At 42.5% G+C, this 22,039-nt stretch overlaps 1 protein-coding gene across 4 annotated transcripts in view; it reads left to right on the top strand.

Moving 5' to 3' along the window:
• TTC7B (tetratricopeptide repeat domain 7B) overlaps nucleotides 1-10,096 on the top strand; it is a 149,602-nt gene extending 139,506 nt beyond the window's left edge. For 3 of the 4 annotated variants that reach the window (XM_064512192.1, XM_026111982.2, XM_064512194.1), the window contains one exon: nucleotides 9,094-10,096. In XM_064512192.1, the coding sequence (XP_064368262.1) occupies nucleotides 9,094-9,315 (222 nt within the window). In that variant the 3' untranslated portion in view covers nucleotides 9,316-10,096. The remainder of the gene's footprint in view (nucleotides 1-9,093) is intronic. The other variant, XM_064512193.1, reaches the window with a different exon arrangement.
• The last annotated feature ends 11,943 nt before the right edge of the window (nucleotides 10,097-22,039 follow it).

Here is a 22,039-nt window from a genome sequence, read left to right on the forward strand (position 1 = left end):
TTCAGGTGTCTGGTCTTGAAGCATACTGTGCACTTTATATATAAATTTGCGCAGGGCGATACCGAGCCACATCACCCAGAGCGGTGCCTCATGCTGTAACATTTGGGCGGAAATTTCAGACATTCGCGACAGATGGCAAATGCTGCAGATTCGGAGCTGGCCATCGCCTGAGGGCTGAGACTGTGCTTGGCTATTGCATGGCGATGGTGGAGATGCAGTACTTGCCAGAGCTGCGGTGATCGGGCGTTTAAGGGTAGAATCGTGGCGTTTGTGCTGTGATTGTAGATACAGCCTTTGAAATAGGCCCTCAGCATCGTTTTCAGATGGAGATGAAAACATGATGATGATTAGCTTTTTTGCTCTATTGTAAGGTGTTTTGTTTGTTTCCAGTGCACTTGCTATAGTCAAATTCATTCTTACGCTATAATCTGGTAGTAATTTTATCTTCAGAAGATAGGATGTTCACATAAACTGTAAATCAAAATTACAACAGCAAGATTATGTCATCTTTAACAGGACTTTAAAAAAAAAAAAAAAGTCCTTTGAGAGCTTCCATTTTGGTAGAAGTCTGTGATCAGCAATTAAAATCTTTCCATTTTGAAGCTTTCTTCATCAGCAGCTAACGAGCTAAAAGGCAAACCCGTTCCCGCTGGAAGGGGTCAGGCGTTTTCACGGGGGTCATAAGCCCGCAGACGCAGCGACAACCACGCACGCTCGTTATTCCGCACCGGCAACACCAAGTTCAGCGAGCAGCAACGGCAAAGTTGTTGTTTTAAAAAACTGTTGCCAAGCAGTAGGTTTTCTCCTAGCAACAAGTGTTTTGCAGCAATCGGATACCTTCGGGGGTTTGTTGGGATTGGGGGAAGGGGAAGGAAATAACAAGCAGGGTTATATATATAAAAAAAACCTGTGCAGGGCTGCCGGGCCGTTTTGTTTTGTGCATGCTTGCACAGATGCACTTTTTACTGGGGAAAAGCATGTCGGTATTGAGAGAAATGAGGTGGGTAGTTGGTGTTCTGCGTTTTGGGAACAAGCGACTTAGGCTGCCTTTTTTTTTTCTTTTTTCTTGCCAAGACAAATATTTGTGCTTTGAAACAGCATAAATCTAAACTGAGGCTCACTTCATTTAGCCTGTAATTAAAAACAAAACAAAAAAACCCCACCCCCACACAGAAAATTGTCTTTGTTTGTGTTTGCGGTTGGTCAAATTGTTAAATCTGAAAATATGAAAACCCATCAACCCCCCTGTCATCTCAGACAGAGAGCTATGTTTATTCATTGCTTTTCTGACAGAATGGCTTTTTTTTTTTCTTTCAACGGATGCAATCTGTGAGGTTTTTTCCTCATTTGCAGAAAATAGCTGCTTACAATGATTAAACATGCAACCGTTTGTGGTATTCTCCTTCCACTGAAGGAATTAATAAATGATTTCCTATGCGGTGTCATACTTCCTTTAGATGGGCATGTTTCAGTACGAATTAATCTGCTAAAAGGAAAATAGCAGATAGCATATAAATAACTTGCTATTTCATTCTGTACTATAAATGTAAAATATGCAGAACCAAAGAGAAATATGTTTCTATTGACCATAGAATACATTTAAAACGTGCACATTTTTATCACAGGATATGCAAAATACCAGCTACAGAACTTAACTTATTTTTCATACATCACGGAACGTTTCTTTTTTAGTTTTGTCTCACTGGCACTTCTCTTCCGTTATTATAGCATAACACTGTCAAGTCACTGGTAAACCTTCCCGTTTGATAGATTTGTTTGAAAATAGCAGCCACCTTAGCACATGCAAAATAGGCTGAAAAAGCAGCATGCAACGAGGGGCAGTTTTGTGATACTAAAATTACTGTGCATATGGGTTTGCTCTGTATGTGTTGCATATTAAGTTTTGTAACTGTTTATAGTCAAAATCCTTCCTTTTCAAGTTTTTTTTAGATTAGATGGCACGTTTTATGTCTTTCTGCAAGCCCCTGTTGAAAGTTAATTCTCTGTTAGGTTGGGGCTTATGAGAAAAATGATTGAAAAATCAATAGCGAACTGGGAAACTTGCTGGGGGTTGGATGTGATGAGTTCTCTAGGCCTGTTGTCACTTTTAGCAGGCATTATTTTCAACATCTGTCTTGCTCTGAATCTGGTGATACATTTGCAGCTTTCAGGTTATTTTGGCTTCAGCAGGTCATTGGCGAAGCAGGCAAGTGCTGTTTTCACTGCTCTGCCTCTGTCTCCCTGCTGTCGTTATTAAAAACAAAATCAGCCCACTTTGGATTTTCACATGCTCACAATGTTTTCTTGCAGCTACTGTTTTCGCAAGGGAAACTTTTAGATTTGAGGTATATTTTTAGCTAAATAAAGTCTAAGTTAACAAATATAGAACCTCTTTAGAGAACAATTTTCATAATAGTACTATCGGGGTGGGGGGGGAAATCTTATCAAGTAGACCTCAGATCTCTGTAGTTAAGAGGTTAAGCTCTGTAGGCTGCAGGTGTTAAGCCTGGAGACAGTTTCTGACCCTTTCTGCATGTTAGGTTGGCCGTATTTCTTTTTCAGGTACTCTCCCTTTCTCTCAGTTAGCAGCTTCTTTCTCTGCAGTGGTTCAGAGCTGCAGCCAACAGGATCCTCTCTGAAGGAGGTGAAATTGCAGCTGGCCAGACAGTCAAAATTTCTGTTGCAACTTTTCTGCTTTGAATTAATTTTCATGACTTTTGAGAACATCTTTCATCATTCTAAGTCTTTATTTTTCTCAGAAAATTCCATTTGGTATCAGATCAGCAAAGGAAAAAATTTCAAGTGTGCTGCTATTGAGAACTGTTTATTTTCCAGCTGGGGTGGAAAGGTAGACAGACGGACCTTAGGCGAACCTCCAGCTCTCTTAAGCAGGAATTATTAGTCACATTGGATGAAGGAGCCGTAGCGATGTTAGCATTTTTTTTGTACTTATTGCAAATTTCATGTTTGTCACCTAATGATAAAGCTCTGGTTCATTGAGACACATTTTTTAAAATCCACAATTTTATATTAATTTTTTCCATGGGAAAAATCTGAATTTTAAAGATTTGCATTTGCCTAAAAACAAATAAAAAAAAAGTGACCCATCTAGTGTCATCTAAATGTCTAGTTTTAATCATGTTTTCAAAATCAGAAATCAGCTGTTTAATTAATTTTTTAGTTTTGTTCTGTGTTTGTTTTTCTAGATTCATGTTTTTCATTGACTGTTTGGTATAATCATTATGATAGGTTAATGTGAAAAGAGAGGAAGCCCGTTTGCAAAAAGAAAAAGAAAAAAAGTACTTTCACAGTGAAGACTACACTATGTTTATTTAAGCAGTTATTGCCGTATACAGTTGCTTATTGTATTCAGATTTGGTGTGATGAAATTTTATTAATAAAAGTAATGATTAATTTTTCTGCCAGCTGAAGGTTTTACTTGGAGACTGTCAAGCTGCATTTGGAAATCAGAATTTGTTTGAATGTTTTTCTTTTTAAAAATCTTACATTTAGTTAAGGAAAAGTAGCCTTAATATGTTGAAAATGCAAGGGGAATAAGTAACTGTATAAAAACATAATTTGAATTACATAAAAATGTAATTTCATCTTTTAAAGAATATATTAATTGTAATTAGTGGATTTATTGTGCCATCACCGCAGACCAGATTTTAAAGGTGTCTTGGTTATCTAGGATACAAATAGGTAAGTAGTGATGTACTTAGTTAGCTAAATGGAGTAAGGACCTAGGTCTTGTTGAAGTAAATGGTACTTAAACATCTTGTCTTGCTTGCATTTGACCATTGCACTGTGTACTTTTCTTTATCCAAAAGGCTAAGAATATGTTAAGAAAAAAAAAAAAAAGCCTCTTGGATTTAGAGATTTCAAAATCCTTTAATTTTGTCATCTTAGTTTTCTTTTTCTTTCAACAAAAATAAGCTGCATACTTACCATAATTTTGCTTTTGGACATTTCTCTGCATCTGCTTCTGAAGTGAAACTCAAAGACTTGAGAGAAATTTTTTCTTACAGCAGAAGCATCAAGTAGTAGCACCTATAAGCATGAAAATATTATCACTTACTTTCCTCTGATGACTCAAAGGAATATGGATATGCACTTCATGGAGAAACTGATGCTGAGAGAGGAGTAGCAGAGGCTCCCTGGGTCATCTAGACAAGTCTCCTCCTCATAAACACCCGACCGTGCAAACTTCTCACGTAGGACTCAGTCTTAAAAACGGCTTGTTTTTCGCCCTACTGTTGTGAGTAGAAGGCTGTTCCAGAATCTCTCTACTACAATTGCTAGGAATCCTTTAACATTTTTTGGTAAACTTACTCGCAGCCAATTTATAGACATTTATTCTTGTGCTGGCATTATTTTCTAGCTAAAATAGTTCTTCTCTATTCTATTCCCTCTACTGTTTTTATAACAAGTAACTTCATCTCCTCTCAGCTTTTGATTTGCTAGATTAAACAAGCCAAGCCTGACAGTTTTGTCTTGTAAATTAAGACTATAGCTGTGTACAGCACAGCCACTAAAATCCGCTTTCTCTCTACCAGAAGCCTCTTCTGCTGTCACTTGTGTTGTCTCCTTCCGTGCTGGCACTTGTTCACCTCGTCATCCTGTGGTCGCCTGGTATATCCAAGCCCTTCTCCTAACTGCTTGCAGTCTACAGGCTCCCACCGTGCAGCAGAACCTCCTTGTTATTCTTGTGTTATCTTCCGCTTCGTATCCCTGCGTTCTGCCATATTTCGGTTATTCCAGTTCTCAAGACCATCCTGCTGTTTCTATATGATATCCTCTTAACTTTTTGTTATCTAATTTTATTATCACTCTTGTCATTCTTGTGATGTGTCATTAATTAGAACATTGAGTCCCCAGCCACAATCCAGAATACAGAAGATATAATCCCAGTTCCTTGATGCATGCAAGATAAGTGAGCATGAAGGTCTGTATCTATTCAGCTAAATCTTTTGGCTGAAACATTAAGATATTTCTGTTCCATTGCGACTCAATAGCTGTTTTGCTTGACTGTATTTGTATAGGTACCTAGGAGATACTGAATAATAGCCAATGACTTATGTTTTGACAACAGTGCTTAGGGCCCTCAGTCCGGGCTTGGTCCCTGTTTGACTGAGCACTATAACAACAAACCCTGGACAGATGTTTTGAGAAATAATCACAGAATAGCGTTGGAGGGGGGGAGGGATGGCAATGTAAAATGATGTATGCAGCTGATGACAGGGAACAAACACACACAAAATCGTTGACCAAATAGAGAGAGACTTTGTGGCTCCAGACTGAACGAGAAAAGAATTTGCAAGATCTTGAAGAATAACTTGTGATAGCGAAGAAGAAAATTTGATGCCTTTTTTTTCCTCCTTTTTTAACTCCTGGAGGGGGTTGTTTTGTTTTGATGTGAAGCTTATGCAGAACCCTGTCTTCCAGTGACTAAAGTATGTCCCTATCGCAAGCAACATATGATTACTTTCTTTATTGGCAAGTTGTTCGTGGTATGTCCTGACGTTGGCATGTCCCTGCTGCTGCTGGCTTCCAGCCCTGGCAACGGCATGGGCACTTGAAAGGGCTGGTGGCCCTCCTAAAGCCGACAAAATCCAAAATCGACCTATTTATGAATACAGCTGCTTGCTCAAAGCGACTGGTGTAAATGTCAACAAACTACAGCAACAGACATAAAGCAGTACTTCCACTGCCAGCAATGGTGGTGCAAAAATTCTCTTCGTTTATTCAGAGATGCCCTTTGCTTCCTGTCTGTGCCATTTCTGAAAGAGTTTTCTCTTATCAGAGTTTTCTGAGTTACAAAATCCATCTCTACAAGGCAAGGTAGGTAGAACTGGCTAAAAAATAAGACTTGGTTAGAGAGTTCATAGCGTAAAGCCATCTTCAGCAGGCCGAAGCTGGAAGCTTAAAGCCCTTATGGGATATCCCTTGGCCTGTCCCTTATCGGGTAGGACATGGTTTGCCAAAAAGAAAAAAACTCAACAGCAAACCAAACTTGGGGAAAAGTAATGAATAAAATTTGTACTGAACTGTAAAATGAAAATGAAGAAGCCTACACACATTAGAGGCTTTTCTAACAGCGTGTTAAAAGTAAATGTCAGAAACTTATCAGTGTTTTATGTGAAAGATCTAGTGGAAGAAAAGCAGTTGGCTGCTTTCTTTTAGCAGGATACAAGCAGCTGTATTAAGCATGGCTGTTAAGTACATGTCTGTGAAGTACTGCAGCGTTTTCAAACACATGGAGAACCAAGAGCCTGGGTTAGATTTTTGTAACTCTTGAGGAATTTGCTGTCTTCATTATCTTTTGTGGAATGAGTGTTTTTCCTGCTAATTCCTTTGGTATGTACTAGGATGATTATGCAGCAGTTTTTCTAATTGATTTAAGTTCCAGAATCCTTACAGTGCTTATTTTTAAAGAAGTTTGTGTGCCTGTTTGTAAAGAGACTATGGGGAGAAGGCATTCTGTTTAGTTTTTTAATTTTTAAATTAAAATGCCCACGTCCAAAGGTGTGACCCATATACCACTTAGGTGTCTCTCTAGATTTTTGCAGAGTTGATACGTTGTGATCTGGAGATGTTGCTCAAGCCCATCTCCAGTCATAAAATAAGAGACATAACATTAGGCCAGTAAGTGTTGTCTGTCCATCTGCTGCTGTGTAGGTAAAGGCCAGAACTGGGAGCTGCAAGTTTTGTTTCAATTTAGGAAACAAAGGAAAATGTGCAGGTAGGGACTATGATGATTTGTACTGATTTCCAGGAATCTTAAAGGAGTGTGGGTTTTTTTGTTTTTGTTTTTCCTGAAGAGTTTAGTGCAGAGAGCAAGCATGTGCTGACAGCCGATGAACTTGGTTTTCGTGGATGGGTGACGCCACGAGGTCCCTTAAGGATGTTGCTGCGTGATAGGCGTGCCTGCTCTTTCTCCCTGTGTTCTCTAGTGTAGTGCTTAATAGCACAAAGTCAGGCAAGGACTGCAAAGAATTTAATATATTCTGAGCCCTGGAATTTTAATGAAGTGGTTTGGGATGGATATCTACACACTGGACAGTTGCAATAAACTGACATCTGGCCACTGTTCAGAGGGAGTGAATGAGCTAGAGGATAGTGTGTTGTCTTTCTCTAGATGGCTTGTTCGAGTTGAGCCCAGAGCTATCGTGACCAAATGTCATTGTCCTTTCGATGCCCTGCATGAAGTGAGCCTCATTTCCACTGCACTGGGTCTTCGGAAGCCGAGCTCATCCCCCGGTGCTGCTGCCTAAAGCAGGTTTCTCTCCATCAGCCCAGCCCGGGAGCCAGAGAATGACTGGGGTTTTGGAGAGGCTCCCACTGGAAGACCGTGGCATCACAGGCACAGACGTGGCCCGAGCACCTGCGTGAGAGCAGCTTTGTGCATGAATGCTTAAAGTCAACATCCTTCACTGATACTGAATAGCTTATGTGCTTAGAAAAGTGCAACAGCTTTCAAACAACCAGTATTTTCTCTAGTTCTAGCATCTGAAAAATCTTTTCTGTGTTTTTCATACAGAACAAGGCAGATGTGATGTGGCTTGTTTGTATTCCCATTAACAGGCTTATATCTGTAAGATTTGGTTGTTTCCTTTGGTCTTGAAAAGAACAGCTTGTATCTTTAACAAATAGGGAAAATAGTCTGGCATATTTGGAAAAAAATATTACCAATATTCAAGGGACTCACATGTTTAATTAATCTAAAATATACAAATTGTCACAAAAAAAGAAGAAAGCAGATTTTTAGAAAATCTTGTCTTGAAAATCAAGTGCTTGTTTTGTAGTAGTAGTAAATTTTAGGGTTAGATGGTTATACTAAGCTGGCTATATGCAAATCACCTTTATATATTCTACTTTGCTTCATTTTTCATAATTTTGCAACTGAAACCTACCAGTCACTGAGCACTTTCCTGTGGGGAAAAAATACCATCCCCTAAGAGTTACTTGATCTTTTTGATTGGAAGTATTTCTCACCTACTCTGGAAACGCTGACTGACTTGACACCTCAAAAAAAAAAAAAAAAAAATTTCCTCCGGTACCTTTATGATGGAACACACGTGAGGCTCATAGAAATTAGCCTTCATTACATTTCTTTCTTTATTGTCAAAACTCTATATTGTTCTTTACATAGTTTTTTTTCAGAGCAAGCTCTTCTCCAGCTAGGAGTTAGTAGTCTGCATATACTACAAGTGTGGTGGGCAGAATTGCAGAGATGTGTGATGGGTAATTCACTGATTGCACAGAATTTCAGTGCTTTATAATCATCGGTGCTTGGGTTGGTAAGGATTTGAGGGACAGATGTACAAAGAGAAATAAAAGAAATCATGATCCAAGGCGGGCAGGCTGGGAGGGGAGAAGTAAGGAATCTGTAAGCCTGTAATCAGGACGCCTCTCTGGGAAGGAAAGATTTTTGGTCGTTAAAACGTTTTGCAGTGGAAAATAACAAAGTAAAAATGCATAACATTTTGCGGATTATTATAAACCTTGAATAATTCTCACTTACTGGGTTATTCTAGAACTTTTCCTGCACAGTAACGTAGCTGAATGTGATGGCTGGAGTTTTCCACTGCTTCAGTCAGCCCATATCCTCGTGTATTTGGATGTTCTCTCGGATAGCGTGGTATTGAATTGAATCCCATCCCGTGGAGGAAGATGCGGAATCTGTGCCTAGGAAGCTCCTGAGGAAGTTATCTATCTGTTGGGCTATTATGTTTAATAATAATAATAAAATTATTTTATTAATGGTGCAGTATTAGTCCCAGTGCAATTCCTCTTCCAGATATGGAATAGGCTGCTCCAGTTGATGATCTCATTTTATCTTCTTACTGTGCTGTTTGAGATCTGTAGTAAAACCAACAAATATAAGATTTTACGATCAGGTGTCCAGTATTTTGCTTTCATTTGGAGTCAAAAAGAGAATTTGAATGGAAGTTGATTTAATAATAATTGTGTACTTTATAACACTGAACCCATCGGCTACCTGCACTTATTCCCCTGTTGCTATGTAGAATTTGAGCGCTTGGAAAGACCTTCCCGGTGATCTCAACCATTTTTTCCTGTGTTTCATTGCAGGCTCTGATACTGCACCAGCTAGGGCGCTACAGCTTGGCTGAGAAGATACTCCGCGACGCTGTCCAGGTGAACTCCACAGCCCACGAGGTCTGGAATGGGCTAGGGGAGGTGCTGCAGGCCCAAGGCAATGACGATGCTGCAACCGAATGCTTCCTGACAGCACTGGAGCTGGAAGCGAGCAGTCCAGTAGTCCCTTTCACCATCATTCCCAGAGTCCTTTGAGAGGGTATCTTGATAAATTTATCTTGATCTGACCCCTGGGTGAGGAAACCCAGTGTATGAGACTGGCTGGTAACTGGTTAGTTTGGAAAAATGTAGAGCTACAGGTAACGAACTCCAGTTTCTTGTGGGGAAAGTGGCCAAAACAGTGACATGATGCAATATATTAATGTTAGACTGAGCGGACAAAATGGCTAACCGGAACAAAATCACTCATATCGCCTACACTTTTGCCCTGGTAGTTTTAAAACATCGTTATATTGTTCATGGATGATGTGCCATATTTTGTTAGTGATATTTGATTGTTACATAAAATTATAATGAAATCAACTACCAAACGTAGAATAATATATTCAAGTTAAAATTCAGTGGCAGAGCAGACTATTTTTAACAAGGTTGTTATGAGAACTGTTCTCTTCCTGCCTCTCAACCTCTTTTGGCCCAAAGTCAAAATGTGAATTTTCTGTTTCCATCTCTGTTTTAGTCCAGTCCAGAAAAGAGTTCCTCTTTTTAGTTGTTAATAACTGTGATGTGTGGCTAACTGTTATCTCTATTTAGAACAAAGGCTGAGTACAAGAATATTTATATTTTACTGATGTATGCCTGTTACAAAAATATATTAGTTATTTAAGTTTAACTTTTTTATGTGAATTCAGAGTTTATTTATCAATGGAAATATGTAAAAAGAAGCCTCAAATGGAATATTTACCGACATTCCTTATACATGACCCACACTTGGCTAAATTGGAAGATTATGTTAATAATAAAATGATTTTTAAATGGAGCCATGTCTGTGTCCTGACTAAGAACCCAGAGGAAAATAGATGGCTTGTGAATACATTTTAATGATGGGGGGCCTGCGGATGGCTGGCCTTGAGAAGATGAGCAGTACCGATATTAAATGCCCTGAGGCCAGGTTAGAGAACAGAAGTTGCTATTCTCTTTGCCAGTAGTATTGTTATTTTGGATTTCAGGTTTCCTTCAGTGTTCACTTTCCCTCCTTTTTCCTCCTTCTGCTCCAGCTCTTGATGAAGGCAGATTATTGTTACCTCTACATAATACAGGGACTTCTACGTATACGTTGCTAGTGCTTGTCTAACAGCAGGCCCCTCTTCTTCTGTCTTCTTTACCTATCTTTGCAGTTTTTTCTGAACATCTCCCTCATTCCATGTGAAAGAAAAGCTGGCTGGTAGCATGTTACTGCCGTATCAGTAGCAGTAATAGTGCCAAGTGTTTAGCAGACAAATATTTGCCAGAGTTGTTCTGGGTTGAGTGGATAAGTGTTATCCGTTGCAATGAATATTCAGGGAGCGTGAGCTAGGCTGGTCTAGTGTCTGCTCATTTTCAATATTGGGCTCATATGAAACCTGGGAAAAATTCCAGATTCCCCATTAGACTGGGTGTTCATTGGTATTTGCCTGATTTGTCATAAGAAGCAGTTTTAAAGTGTTTAGCACAAGATAACAGATGATTCAGGAAAATAACAGCAAATGTTTTGCTTTGTAGCTCACCAGAGAGCTTACTTACCTCAAATGCATTGAGGATACTCTCCGAGACGTAGGTTCTGCACGCATCAGCAACTATCTTCAAATGGCAGAAGACTTAAACTTAGTAGAGCTCATCCCTTGTGCTATGTTTTTTCCCTGGCATTTTATGTGCCTTCTAGGCTAAGGCCATTTTCAAATTGTATCTGCTTAATCCTTAGACCATATGTTCTCTGTAGAGTGGACGAAAACACTGAAATAGGTAGTATTTTCCAATCTATTTTAAAACCAGTTGCAATACTGTCATCTTGCTCATTGCAAACACATCAAAGTATTCCTTCCCCTTTCAAAGTGCCTGGTTTGCTTGCTTTCCTCCTGCTATCTTTGGCATTTTTTTCCTACTCTATACTTGCCAGCTGATCTCTCTCTTCAAGTCCCACACATAATATATGCTCTGGCCCTGATGTCTTTTAGCACTCACTTTATGATACGTGGTTTACCGGAAGATACTGCAAAACCTTGATTGGTTTAATTCAACTCTTTTTGGACCTCTTTCTGTTATTCCAGTTCAGTTACTTAAATTTATAATAACCTGTCAGTTGCTCTCCTTTCACATACATGCTCTTTCACAATATTTATTCCCTTTTTTATTACAACAGCAAAGCTTTTCTAACATGGCAGTTGGCACCCAGCTGGTCGTCTTTCTGAAGAGTTTCAGACAAAAGTGAAGAAAAGGAGAACTCTTTAATAACAGAATTTGTCTTTGGTTCTTCTCAGTTAATGTAAAGGCCTGAACTCTTTTGACAAACTCCCCGAGTGGAAAGGTTACCAGTCTAATTGTGTCATGTCTGCTGCTAGCATAGGAGGTGTCACTGCTGTTGCGTTGTTCAGGTGAACCTGAACATCTAACTCTCTCATTTTTCTTAGACTGGAGTCAGTTTTGCTGTAAATCCACAAGCTTCTACGTCTTGGGAATTGCCTTGTCAAAGCTCAACTAGTTGTTTTTAAAAATGGATTATCACTGTAACACCTTACGTTTAGGAGTTTTCAGGCAGAAGTAGAAGGCCTTGTGGCATGTGAATTAAACAGCAACGCTTGTTTAAACATAGTTTTCAACTTAAAAAAAAAATATATATGTATCTATAAAGTACTAGGTTTTGTGGCTGTGAGATCTTTTAAAAAAAATTGAGTAAGAAGGCCAATAATATTTTTACATATAATGTTCGTGCTAGTTGATATACACAGGAAGATCTGTATTTTTGCCATCTGCTCTCAGACTGCTCTGGTATCTCGATTGCCCGGAGGAAGCATGCCACCCCAGTGTGAGCACCCAGCCCTTAGCACCAATAGGTCTGCATCAGGGCTGCTCCTAAGCTTTGCAGCTGGCAAAATCTCCGTATGGACGCGGATCTACGTGTGCTCGTGCTCCCTCGGCATACGTCAGCAGTAATAGCTGTTCAGGTGAAGGGTAAGGTAAATCAGGGACTCATCCAGTGGCAGACTCGGCCAACACCTTGCTCCCTTGCCCCAGGGCTTTACTGGGATCAGTTCATTGATCCGATTCACTGCACACATAGTAATGCTAACATGCAGAAGACAAGACAGGACGACTTCTTTACGCAGCAGCCTGTACATATGCCAGCTTAAAATGGTTGTTAAATTGCATTAGCAAACACTCTGACTGTATGGTAATGAGTTGCACAAGCTTAAGAGATCTCCAGTCTTTCAACAGGAATCAAATATGTTTCTGTCATCCAAAAAAGACTAGAATAGCAGGTTTCAGAGGAGATTTTTCTTAGTGATATTCTTCTGGTACTCAAAACTAATAACATTTGGGGTACATGCTACGCATGCTAGACTGTAACAACAGAATTTATTGTACTTGATAAAATTTTCAACTCAGCAGTGCTTAAAATAAGGAAAATCATCATTGAAATAACTGATTAAAATTTATCTCTAATTTTGGTGCAGATAACTATTTTCGACTCCAGGAATTACTTAGCTAGAATTTGATGTCTTTGTTTCCATGATTGATAGGGAACCACAGGAAAAAGAGCCAGTCCAAGGAGGACCAATCCAACTGTATCTTTGAGAACTTTTGTCATTAATTATACACACTTTAAACACCAAAGGCTATTTTTAAAAATGCTAGAATTTTCTTTGGAATTATGTTTTTTCCTGAGTTGAATGTTCGGCTCTGAAATGATGGTATAAGCTTGGATATAGTGGAGTTCTAGGTTTACCTCACTAATTCTCTGTTTGTTCAGTTGTCAATTAAAATGATATTTTTCCTAACCATCAATCTGGCAATCATCCTATCTGCTAGCATCAAGTTGTATTCTTGTATGCTAACATACACTTTCAGTGAATATGCTTTTCCAGCATTTCATCTGTTTAACCTTATCTCCAGATTACATTCTCCTGTCCTGCTGTCATGCTACTCTGGAGTGTATTAGATTTCCTTATATATCTATATTATCACAAAAAAACCCCACTGGTTAGTAAGAAACCTATACTCAGGGACGATAGACAAGATGATAGTGCATATTTGTAATTTGACCAGCGTGACTGTCATTAGTGGTTATGTGAGAAGAACAGAGACTTGATAGGAATCCCTTAGACTTACAAAGCCAGCAAGTGGGCTTGAAGGGAAGTGAAAGCGAGGTTAAATCTAATGGGAATCGGAAAGAAATGCAACTCCAGGCTTTGGGGGAGGAGGTTAGTCAGTTTATCCACTTTTCAGAAGTGCATGTTCCTCACATACTGGTTTTCCACCAACTTGGTTACCTGGTCTTTCTAGTTCTCAGTTTAAAGCTTTTAGGTAGCCCAAGTCCTTAGTGTTTCAATGAGAACTTAAAAGTATTTGGGATTTAATTCTGATTTTAAGTAAAACCTGCAAGTGTGATCGAGGCTGGCCCCCTGCCACTGCAGCCCGGGGAGGGCTGTGGGGCCACGGTAGCCCGCACCGTGCCCAGCACAGCCCTCCCGGCCACCTCCACCACCACCACCTGGGCTGCGTGTGGGTGCCCCTTCTCACCACCAAAGGGGGAAGGGAGCTTGCTCGCAACTTTTTGTATGTAATTGGTTCTCCACGCGCACACTCACACGCTCACGTGTTACCAAAAGCGAGGTTGCAAATACACTTCACACCTATGGCAGAAGGTTTTGAGATGACGCAGAGCTCCCCGGCGAGCTTGCTCCAGCTGTCTTAACGCTGGCTCCTCGATAAGCAGGCTTGGCTTTGCTCATAGGAAGTTGCAGGTGCCAGACCGGGAATTCTGACCCTTGTTGTCACCTTCAGGGTATTAAATGTATATAAAATAAGGAGCCTTAGACCTCATTGTTATTAATGTAGGTTTTTGGAGGATCACTGTCTCCCAAACAGCACCAACTACTAATGTAGGACTGGAGGGGGCAACAGAGGCCATAAAACATTTCTAGCAAGTTTGCTTCCCTTTAGAGTGCCTTGCAAGAATAGCCCTTCACCTGCAGTAAAACAGCAATCTTCTGACAGAAGTCTTTTTTTTCTTTTTTCTCCCCCCTCCCCCCCCCATTTTTTTAATTCTGCTACCACATTTAGGGTAGCAGTTAAACTCCTGAGTGCTAGGATTTGTCATGAAAATGCAGGAGGCTGGCTTGAATGGGATCCTTCGCTGAAACTGCAACTGCAGGTCAGGTCCTGTAGCTGAAGCACCTGACAACACGCTCGTAAGCTAAAAACATCCTTCTTCCCACACACACGCTTCAGGAACAATTTCTTCTTGTTTGACCATCCTGTTTCCCTGCTTCTGTGTTATTTCACCGTGCTCATGGTCAGTCTGAAGGAAGGCACGGTTGTAGAGCACCCCTGCGCCAGCATGCACCCAAAAAGGTGTCATCCTGCTCCAGGTGGCTGCGTCCCGGGGGGCCGCTGCGCAGTTCAGCTGAGCTGTGGCAGAAGCTGCATGAAGCAGTAACTCAGATGCACCTGCTTGTGCTTCCAGATGTGTCCTGAGCCAGCCAGCAGTGGAGTTCAAAAGATTAAAAATTGGAAAGGGAGTGGGCACAAGCTGCCTTTGCTTAGCGGCCGCGATGGCCTCAGATGCAAACAAACTCTTGTACGTTTTTCAGTGTCTACTGCCAGGGAAAGGTAACATATTCTTCACTGGCATTTTACTTGAAAGACATCACCTGAAGTATCATGTAATGCAAGGGTGAAAATCATAAAGGGTTAACCAAAATATGGCTTGCATGCTGGGTTATGGTGCGATTTCGTCTTGTGCTTGAAGCAAACTAATGGCAGCTGTTGCTGCAAAGGAGCTCCTGCCCTCTCCCCCGCGTTCGCTTTGCCTCTGCTGCGTTGCGCTTGGTGAGTGTGAGGCTACGGGGTGAGTCAGATCAGCTCACTGCGCTCACGGCCTTGTCTTTTTTTTTTAGCGCAGAGGAGGCAGGGGAAGGTGGGGAGGGAGCATGAGCCCCTCTTGGAAGTAGCCCACGATTAAGTAGGTTGGATTACACAGATGGTGAACCTGCGTTATTGTTTCGCTAACTATTGCCATCAAAACAAAGGCCAAAATAGGCTGGCAGAGCTCAAGTGAGCTGGTCTTGCAGCTCCCAGCTGTGTCTCACCCACATTTACTTGTAAGGGGATTTCCACTTTCTGGATTCAGCGCACCATGCTTGCCCAAAGAGCCACAACAGGCTCCGCGGGGTGGGCTTCTGTGCCCAGCTGAGATGCCTTTGCTGTGAATAGTATCCTGAGCTATTGTGCTACTGAAGTCTCCTATTACATTATAGTTTGAAAAATAGAGACTGGGTGGTAACGGAGATGCTCAGGAAAGTTAAAATGCATTCACTACAACTGCGATGCTGATATCCGTAAGTTAAAAATAGACTACATGCTTATGTGGATGTTCTTGTTCAGAAATAATGTGGACTTTGCTCACTGTAGCTTACAAATGCATCGTGAGAATTCGTAAGTTGGTGTCTTAACAGGAGCCCAGAACCACAGCTAAAAGGCTTATTGGAAATGCCGGAGGCAGAGATACAGGTCACAGCTGAGGAGACTGAAAACAGCTCTCATGGCCAACATACCTCAGTGCATATCAGCCTCACCCCGTGATTCGTATCTTGGACCTTGACTCCCGTTCTGTCGAGAATTTGAATAGGAAGTGATGCTGTTGCGCAACTATTTCCTTTCTTGGCCCCAAAATGGACTTAATTTGTGTTTCTTGGCCATTATCACCACCAAACATTCAGTCCTGCATATTGTAGGTTACAGTTCTTTAATCTTCCTCTCTCTGCAGGTCCAAATTAGGCCAAGAGTAAGACAGGGCTCAGGCACATGATGGACTGTGCTGGCAGCTTAGCTGTGCCAGCCCGCTGTGAGACCAGCTACGTCAGCATCAAGCCTTCTCAGACATCTCTAGCAGAACTTTCCCTGGTCATGATATACTGCACTATTGGGGATACAGTCTTAGCTCTGTTTAGCCAGCGAGGTCAGCAGTGTGTCTTATTCTTATGTGGCAGGCAGGGGCCCTGCTCGAATTAAGAAATCACGCCCACACCAGAGATGTGCAGGTGACAGTCCCAGCGAACAGTGAGCCAGCGCTGTAACTCCTAAGGGACCTAACGGAGATGGGAACCTCACTGAGGTCTGGCTGTACCAATACACTGCAAACAACATTTTTGTCCGAAGAATCACAATCAATCTAGAAAAGGCACGCAAGGATACAGACAAGGAAATGAGGCACAGAACACACTTATGCCCCCAGCAGCTAAATGCCTAAAAGGCTCTAGCCAAAGGTGAGAAAATAATAAATTTTCAGAAATATTCAATGTCAACTCAAGCCTGTTTCACAAACTTAAGCAGGACCAGTCCTATGACAGCTAACGAGTGCTTCTGAGAGCTGGCATATTCCACAGCAAAGCTGAAATTTCCACCATCGTGGAGGCAGTGCATGTTAGGCTCCGAAGCGTTTCGAAAGGAGATGTAGCTTCTGCCTCGCTTTTATTCCACTCCCCACTATGTATTTATCAATGCTCTTTTCATGTTCAGGTACTTCGGAGACCTTTCTGCACAATGGACGACACAGACCAACGGCAAACGCTGCCTCCATCCTCCTGCCTGTCCTCGATTTCCCAGTTAACCGGGAGATGCTGAACAATATGCTCCAACAGCTTTTGTGTCCTGATTCCTAGAAGAAAGCATCCTCCAGAGAGCAGCTCACTAGGCCTGAGCCATTCAGGCACAGCAGCAGCTGCAGCCTGCATGAAGTGGGGGTGGTATAAATAGCTTGCTAGAATAGAGGCATGAAAATTATATGTTACTAAGCTATGGTCAGAGCTACAGAATTCAGATTCAGCATGGTTCTGTAATAAGCACTGTTTTAGCCAACATCAGAGTAATACTGGGTGGGCTCCAAGATTGCCAGATTTCCTCTTTTGGTAAAAATTCAGATTTTTCTGAATCTTTTACAGAAATGTTACTGTGGTATCAGTGACTATGAGTTTTATGTTAGACAGTCACTGACTTCAAAAAAAAAAAAAGAAAAAAGCATATACATTTCACAGGTCAGGAACTCTGCGCTCCCTAAGCTCCACTCCCTCATCTGCAGGGCTTTACTCGGTGCTCTGTCTAGCCTTCATGAAGACTGTCTTCCTGCATGCAAGCTTGCTGGCTTCAGATGGGGATTGCTTTCTCCTAAATTGCCCTTGGATCTACTGTTTGACTGCCTCCCTTAGTGCTGTGGGTTTCAAGCCCTCTCCAACTAGAGGAGACCAGACCTGAACTTACTGGGCAGACCCTCCAGCTTCTGCGATGCTCTAGCCCGGCTAGAGGCCCCACCAGCTCTGTCAAGGGTGCTGTGGCCATGGAGACCTGTTGCTAGAGCCACAGGGTAGGCATGCCCTGAGCACATTTACACACGAAGCCTGACGGGACTGCAGCAAAGCAGTGCCAAAACCTTTTGCCTAAGAAGTAGGTGCCTAATGGTCCTGACCTGAGCACCACCAGCTGCATGTGATGCTTGATTTATATGACACAGGAGCTTCCTGGCTGACCAGGTGGTTTTCAGGGATTTTTAGTGCTTTGAGGCTGCTTAACCCAGGAAATGCAGATTGCTATGCTGAATGGTCACCTAAATTTGACCAGCTTTCCTGAGGCATTCCGCTGGATCGTGCCTCTGGTGCCTGTGTTAACTCCAGATTACCATCTTGGGGAGAGTGAGGATTTGTTAACTAAACCCTATCACAAGGTTGAGCGTAAAGTGGAAATGGCGTTGAGATTCACAGTCAGCCTGGGTTAGATTCACAGGCTGACTGACTTGAGGAGTTTCACAATATAATGCTCAGTATGGCTAGCAGAGTAACCCTCGCTCATCGCCCCAGGGTGGAAACAACAGTAAACGGTTTGTCACCAGCTTCTGCTGAGGTGTCCCTTGTTCTCACGAAAGGAGGGTGCCTGCGAAGCCGAGCCACCTCACGCACTGATGCTGGTCACCTGGCCGCAGAGCCACGCACTGACGAGCTGCTGACGCATTACAACCATCTGATAGCCACAGCTGCTGATGGCTTGTGACTGTCACTGCTCTATACAGACCGTGTCAGACAGGTGTACAGCAATCGTAACAAAAACTCATCCTCAATCGACCCTGTAGCAGCAAAAGTTTACAGTGCTTTTGCCAGCATGACAGCAGAAGTTTGAAACACCTTCTCTACCACCGTATCTGCAAAATGGTGTAAAGCAAAGCCATCCCACACAGTGAACCTGCTGTGCAGCTGCTGCACCAGAAGTCCTGATGAGCGTGAGCCAAGCCCGGTCTCGTGGAAGACATGGGCTGGAGGTGTTCTTGGGTATCACTGTGTACATACACGTATCCTCAGACAATGATCTGCAAGATACATCTGTGCCCTTCTTGGCTGGCAAGGCTTGGCTGCTGGCCTACTACCCCCTGCTTTGGAAAAGCAAGCCTGACCGTCTTGAAAACCTCCATAAGTTGTCCACATCCGAAAACAGCCAGCATGGCACAGTGAACCCTTCAACCATCTATTCCTCAGGAGGAAAATAACCAAGAGTGAACTTAGCTTCAGTCAGGAACAAACACCCCAGATTTTGCCCAGGACTTAGTGTTAGCAACACTGGCACTCAGGGTGAAGGCCACCTTATAGTGGTCCTGGTGACTCTTTTGATGGTCTCTGACATGGTCAAGTTCAGAGTATTGCCAGGCTGCTCACCTGAAAGAGCAACACCACAGTGACTCCAGTTATTCTCCTCCAGCAAGATCCAGAAAGTCTTCACCATGAGATGCCACTAGGGTTGAGGTTTATATATTGACTATATGCTCTGGATTCCTTTGAGTCATTTACTCCAATACCACAGGCCCCCAATGCTTGGTAAAGATAAAAGTAACAATCCCGAAAGCTTGAGTAAAGTTAAAAAAAAAAATCACAAATATAATATTTAAACCATATTGGCTCTTCGTTGCACATACACAAACTCTCATTTCAGTGTTATTAGCAGAGCACTCAGTCCCTTACATGCTATGTATTTACTGTTGTCTCAGCTCTAACTAGAAGCTGTGTAGGATAAGACGGAAGATGCTAACCACCTTTAATCAACAAGCCAGGCCGCTACCTATTTTATAGGTCCATGAACAACTACATGAGGCAGTATGCACAGTAACCTGACGTCATTCACAGTGCACGAGCTGCAACGTGCTGGCGTGTGAACATGCTTATGGCAGTCACCGAGCAAGGAACTTGCAAGTGCGTTAAGCCATCTTCTAGAAGAAAAACTTAGATTACATTAGCCCCTTAGGGAGCAAGTGTGCAGCACCTAGTGAACTGTAAATTCACCATTTAGTTTTCTAGTAAATAACCTCCCTGAGTAGAGAGCTGAGTAATCAGCTCTTCTAAGAAAAGAAGTGAGATTCGGGAGGCCTGTAAGGGTGATCCCGCACTTGCATAGCAGTGTGCTGAGGTCCATTAACGAAAACTGTGCAGCATTTTAAACAGTTACTGCTGAGTGGCAGACACTTTCTACAATGGCTAACATTAAAAGAGGTCCTGAATATGCATGTTGCCCTCTCTGCTGGCAGCTGAGTCTCTGATCTAGTGAAACGCATAACATCTGCCAAAGGAGCAAGCCCTCCTGAATAAATTAGCATACACCCGGGATATGAGCTTGGACACCTCCGCCAGCTGAGATCAGTCAAGAGATCAGCAAGGGGATGTGGGGACATCCACTCCTCACTTCCCAACAGCCTACAGATGTCTGGGAAAAGTCACAATTATATAGCATGTAGGAAGAGGGCAGGAAGGGCACAGGGGAACCCCATGGGTCTTGCCAATGCTCAGGGCCTTTGTAGCAGCAAAGACAACCCAAGCTACAGAAAAAAAAGGGGGGGGGGGGGAAGAAAAAGAAAAAGTAGCTGAGTGGTTTCCATCAGCCTAGGCTGGAAAACTTAATTCTTGTCCGTGCATCGGCAAGAACCACATGTATTAGCAGACTACACTGACCATGCACTGCTAGGAGCACAACCCACCTTCTCTGTGAGCTGTCACATGCTGATGCCACTCTCGTCTCCATCACTGGAAGACAGGAATAAAAGTCAAACCCCATATCCAAGGTCCGCATCAAGGAATCCCCCCCTTGACCCCACAGGTCACCAGCAGAAGCCTTGATGCACAGATTTAATGCATTTCGAGAGGGTGCAGGTAAAGTCAGACAAGTCATATCTGCCTTTTTTTTCAACATGTGTCCCCCTGAAGCTGGAAATCAGATGCTGAAAGAGATGTTGGGATATTGCACCCCTTTTGTCCATTGTGGGGCAGCACTGCCTTTTCCTTGTTCAAGAGATGCAGCTGGGTCTTCTAAGCAACAAGCTTCTCCTCTCTCCTAAGGAAACAGGCAATTCCCAGAGGTTTGTCCTTCTTCCTTCACAGACTTTATTTGCTTGGGCTAAGGGTCAGGTCAGCCCTGGCCTAAGTAGCTGCCTTCGTTGACTCAGTGGGAATACTCATGACCAGAGAGAGCAGGAAACTCGCTGAATTTTAATCACATTTTGGCTGCCATTTCCAAGGCCAGGAAAATACTTGTTTACATGATTAGAAACAAGATGTGTTACATTTACATATTCTCATCAGTAATTAGTGCCTGAGCACAGCAGACAATAACCTCCTGGCTGAATACAATGCAAATCCCTTGGCTATGTGTATTCTAGCATGACTTTACCTCCAGGACCCTGCTACTGCCGCACCTGCCTCTCTCTGACATGGAGCAAAACCACAGTCAGCACAAGGGAATGGCACCTGGGCCCGTTTCCTGTTTTGACCAGGAAAAATTTGCTGATGAGCTAACAAACCCTCAGCATTAAATGCAGTTAGAAGAAAGAGGCAGCCTCTGTGCTTCGGACGTAGCTGCAGTAAGCTGGTAAGGGATAGTTTCAGCTCTCCATCAAGAGCAACTTTGTTGAAGTCAGGGAGCCAAAGTGGTGCAGAGGAAATCAAAATCAAGTTCTTTGTGTCTGTACGATAATCTCACTGACCCAAGACAACCTCAGGCTGGGGTTAAAGGACTTCCACTTCCAGGGTGGGCTGTACCTCAGATAGAGGATAGGCAGGAGCTCAGCTAAAGCTTCAGGATTACTCTTTGGAGAGTTTAGGCTGCCACTTGCCCATGGGGAAGGCCACAGGACAGACTGGGGCTTAATGGGGTTGGGAGGAAGCTGGTCTTGGTGATATTTCCACCTGGCCTGCCTGTAATGCCAAGCAGCCCTCAGAGACAAGAATCCTGCTGGCAAATCCTAGCCTAGACTCTGGGAGTCTTTGCAAACAATGGAGCACAGCCATGGAGTTTCTTCTGGGAGAATTTGGAAATGCAAACGTGCGCTCAACAACCTGTACCGTTCCAACCCAATTCATTAATTTCTGAGGAGCGACACAACAAATGACTTCAGCCACAGACTCATGAGTGTCTTGGACCTCTCTCTCTTGCTGTCTCTCTCTCTTTTTCTTTAGGTAAGCAATTGCTTCAGCTTTTACTTGGAGAATCTTTAACGCAACTGTCTAAAAACAGCTTCACTTTAATGACTCTGCCTATTTAAGTATCTCTTGCAGCCCATCATCTGTCACAAGACATGCATCACATTTGCTTTTTATTCTACAATAACTGGCAACGCCCTCTGCTTCCTAAATCCTCCAAAATAAGTTGCATGCATCTCCGGATAACTTGCAGACAAGCTAAAAATAGGAAAAGCTAACCT

This window comes from Dromaius novaehollandiae, chromosome 5 (assembly GCF_036370855.1).
Source record: "Dromaius novaehollandiae isolate bDroNov1 chromosome 5, bDroNov1.hap1, whole genome shotgun sequence".
In the NCBI taxonomy this organism is placed as follows: Eukaryota; Metazoa; Chordata; class Aves; order Casuariiformes; family Dromaiidae; genus Dromaius; species Dromaius novaehollandiae.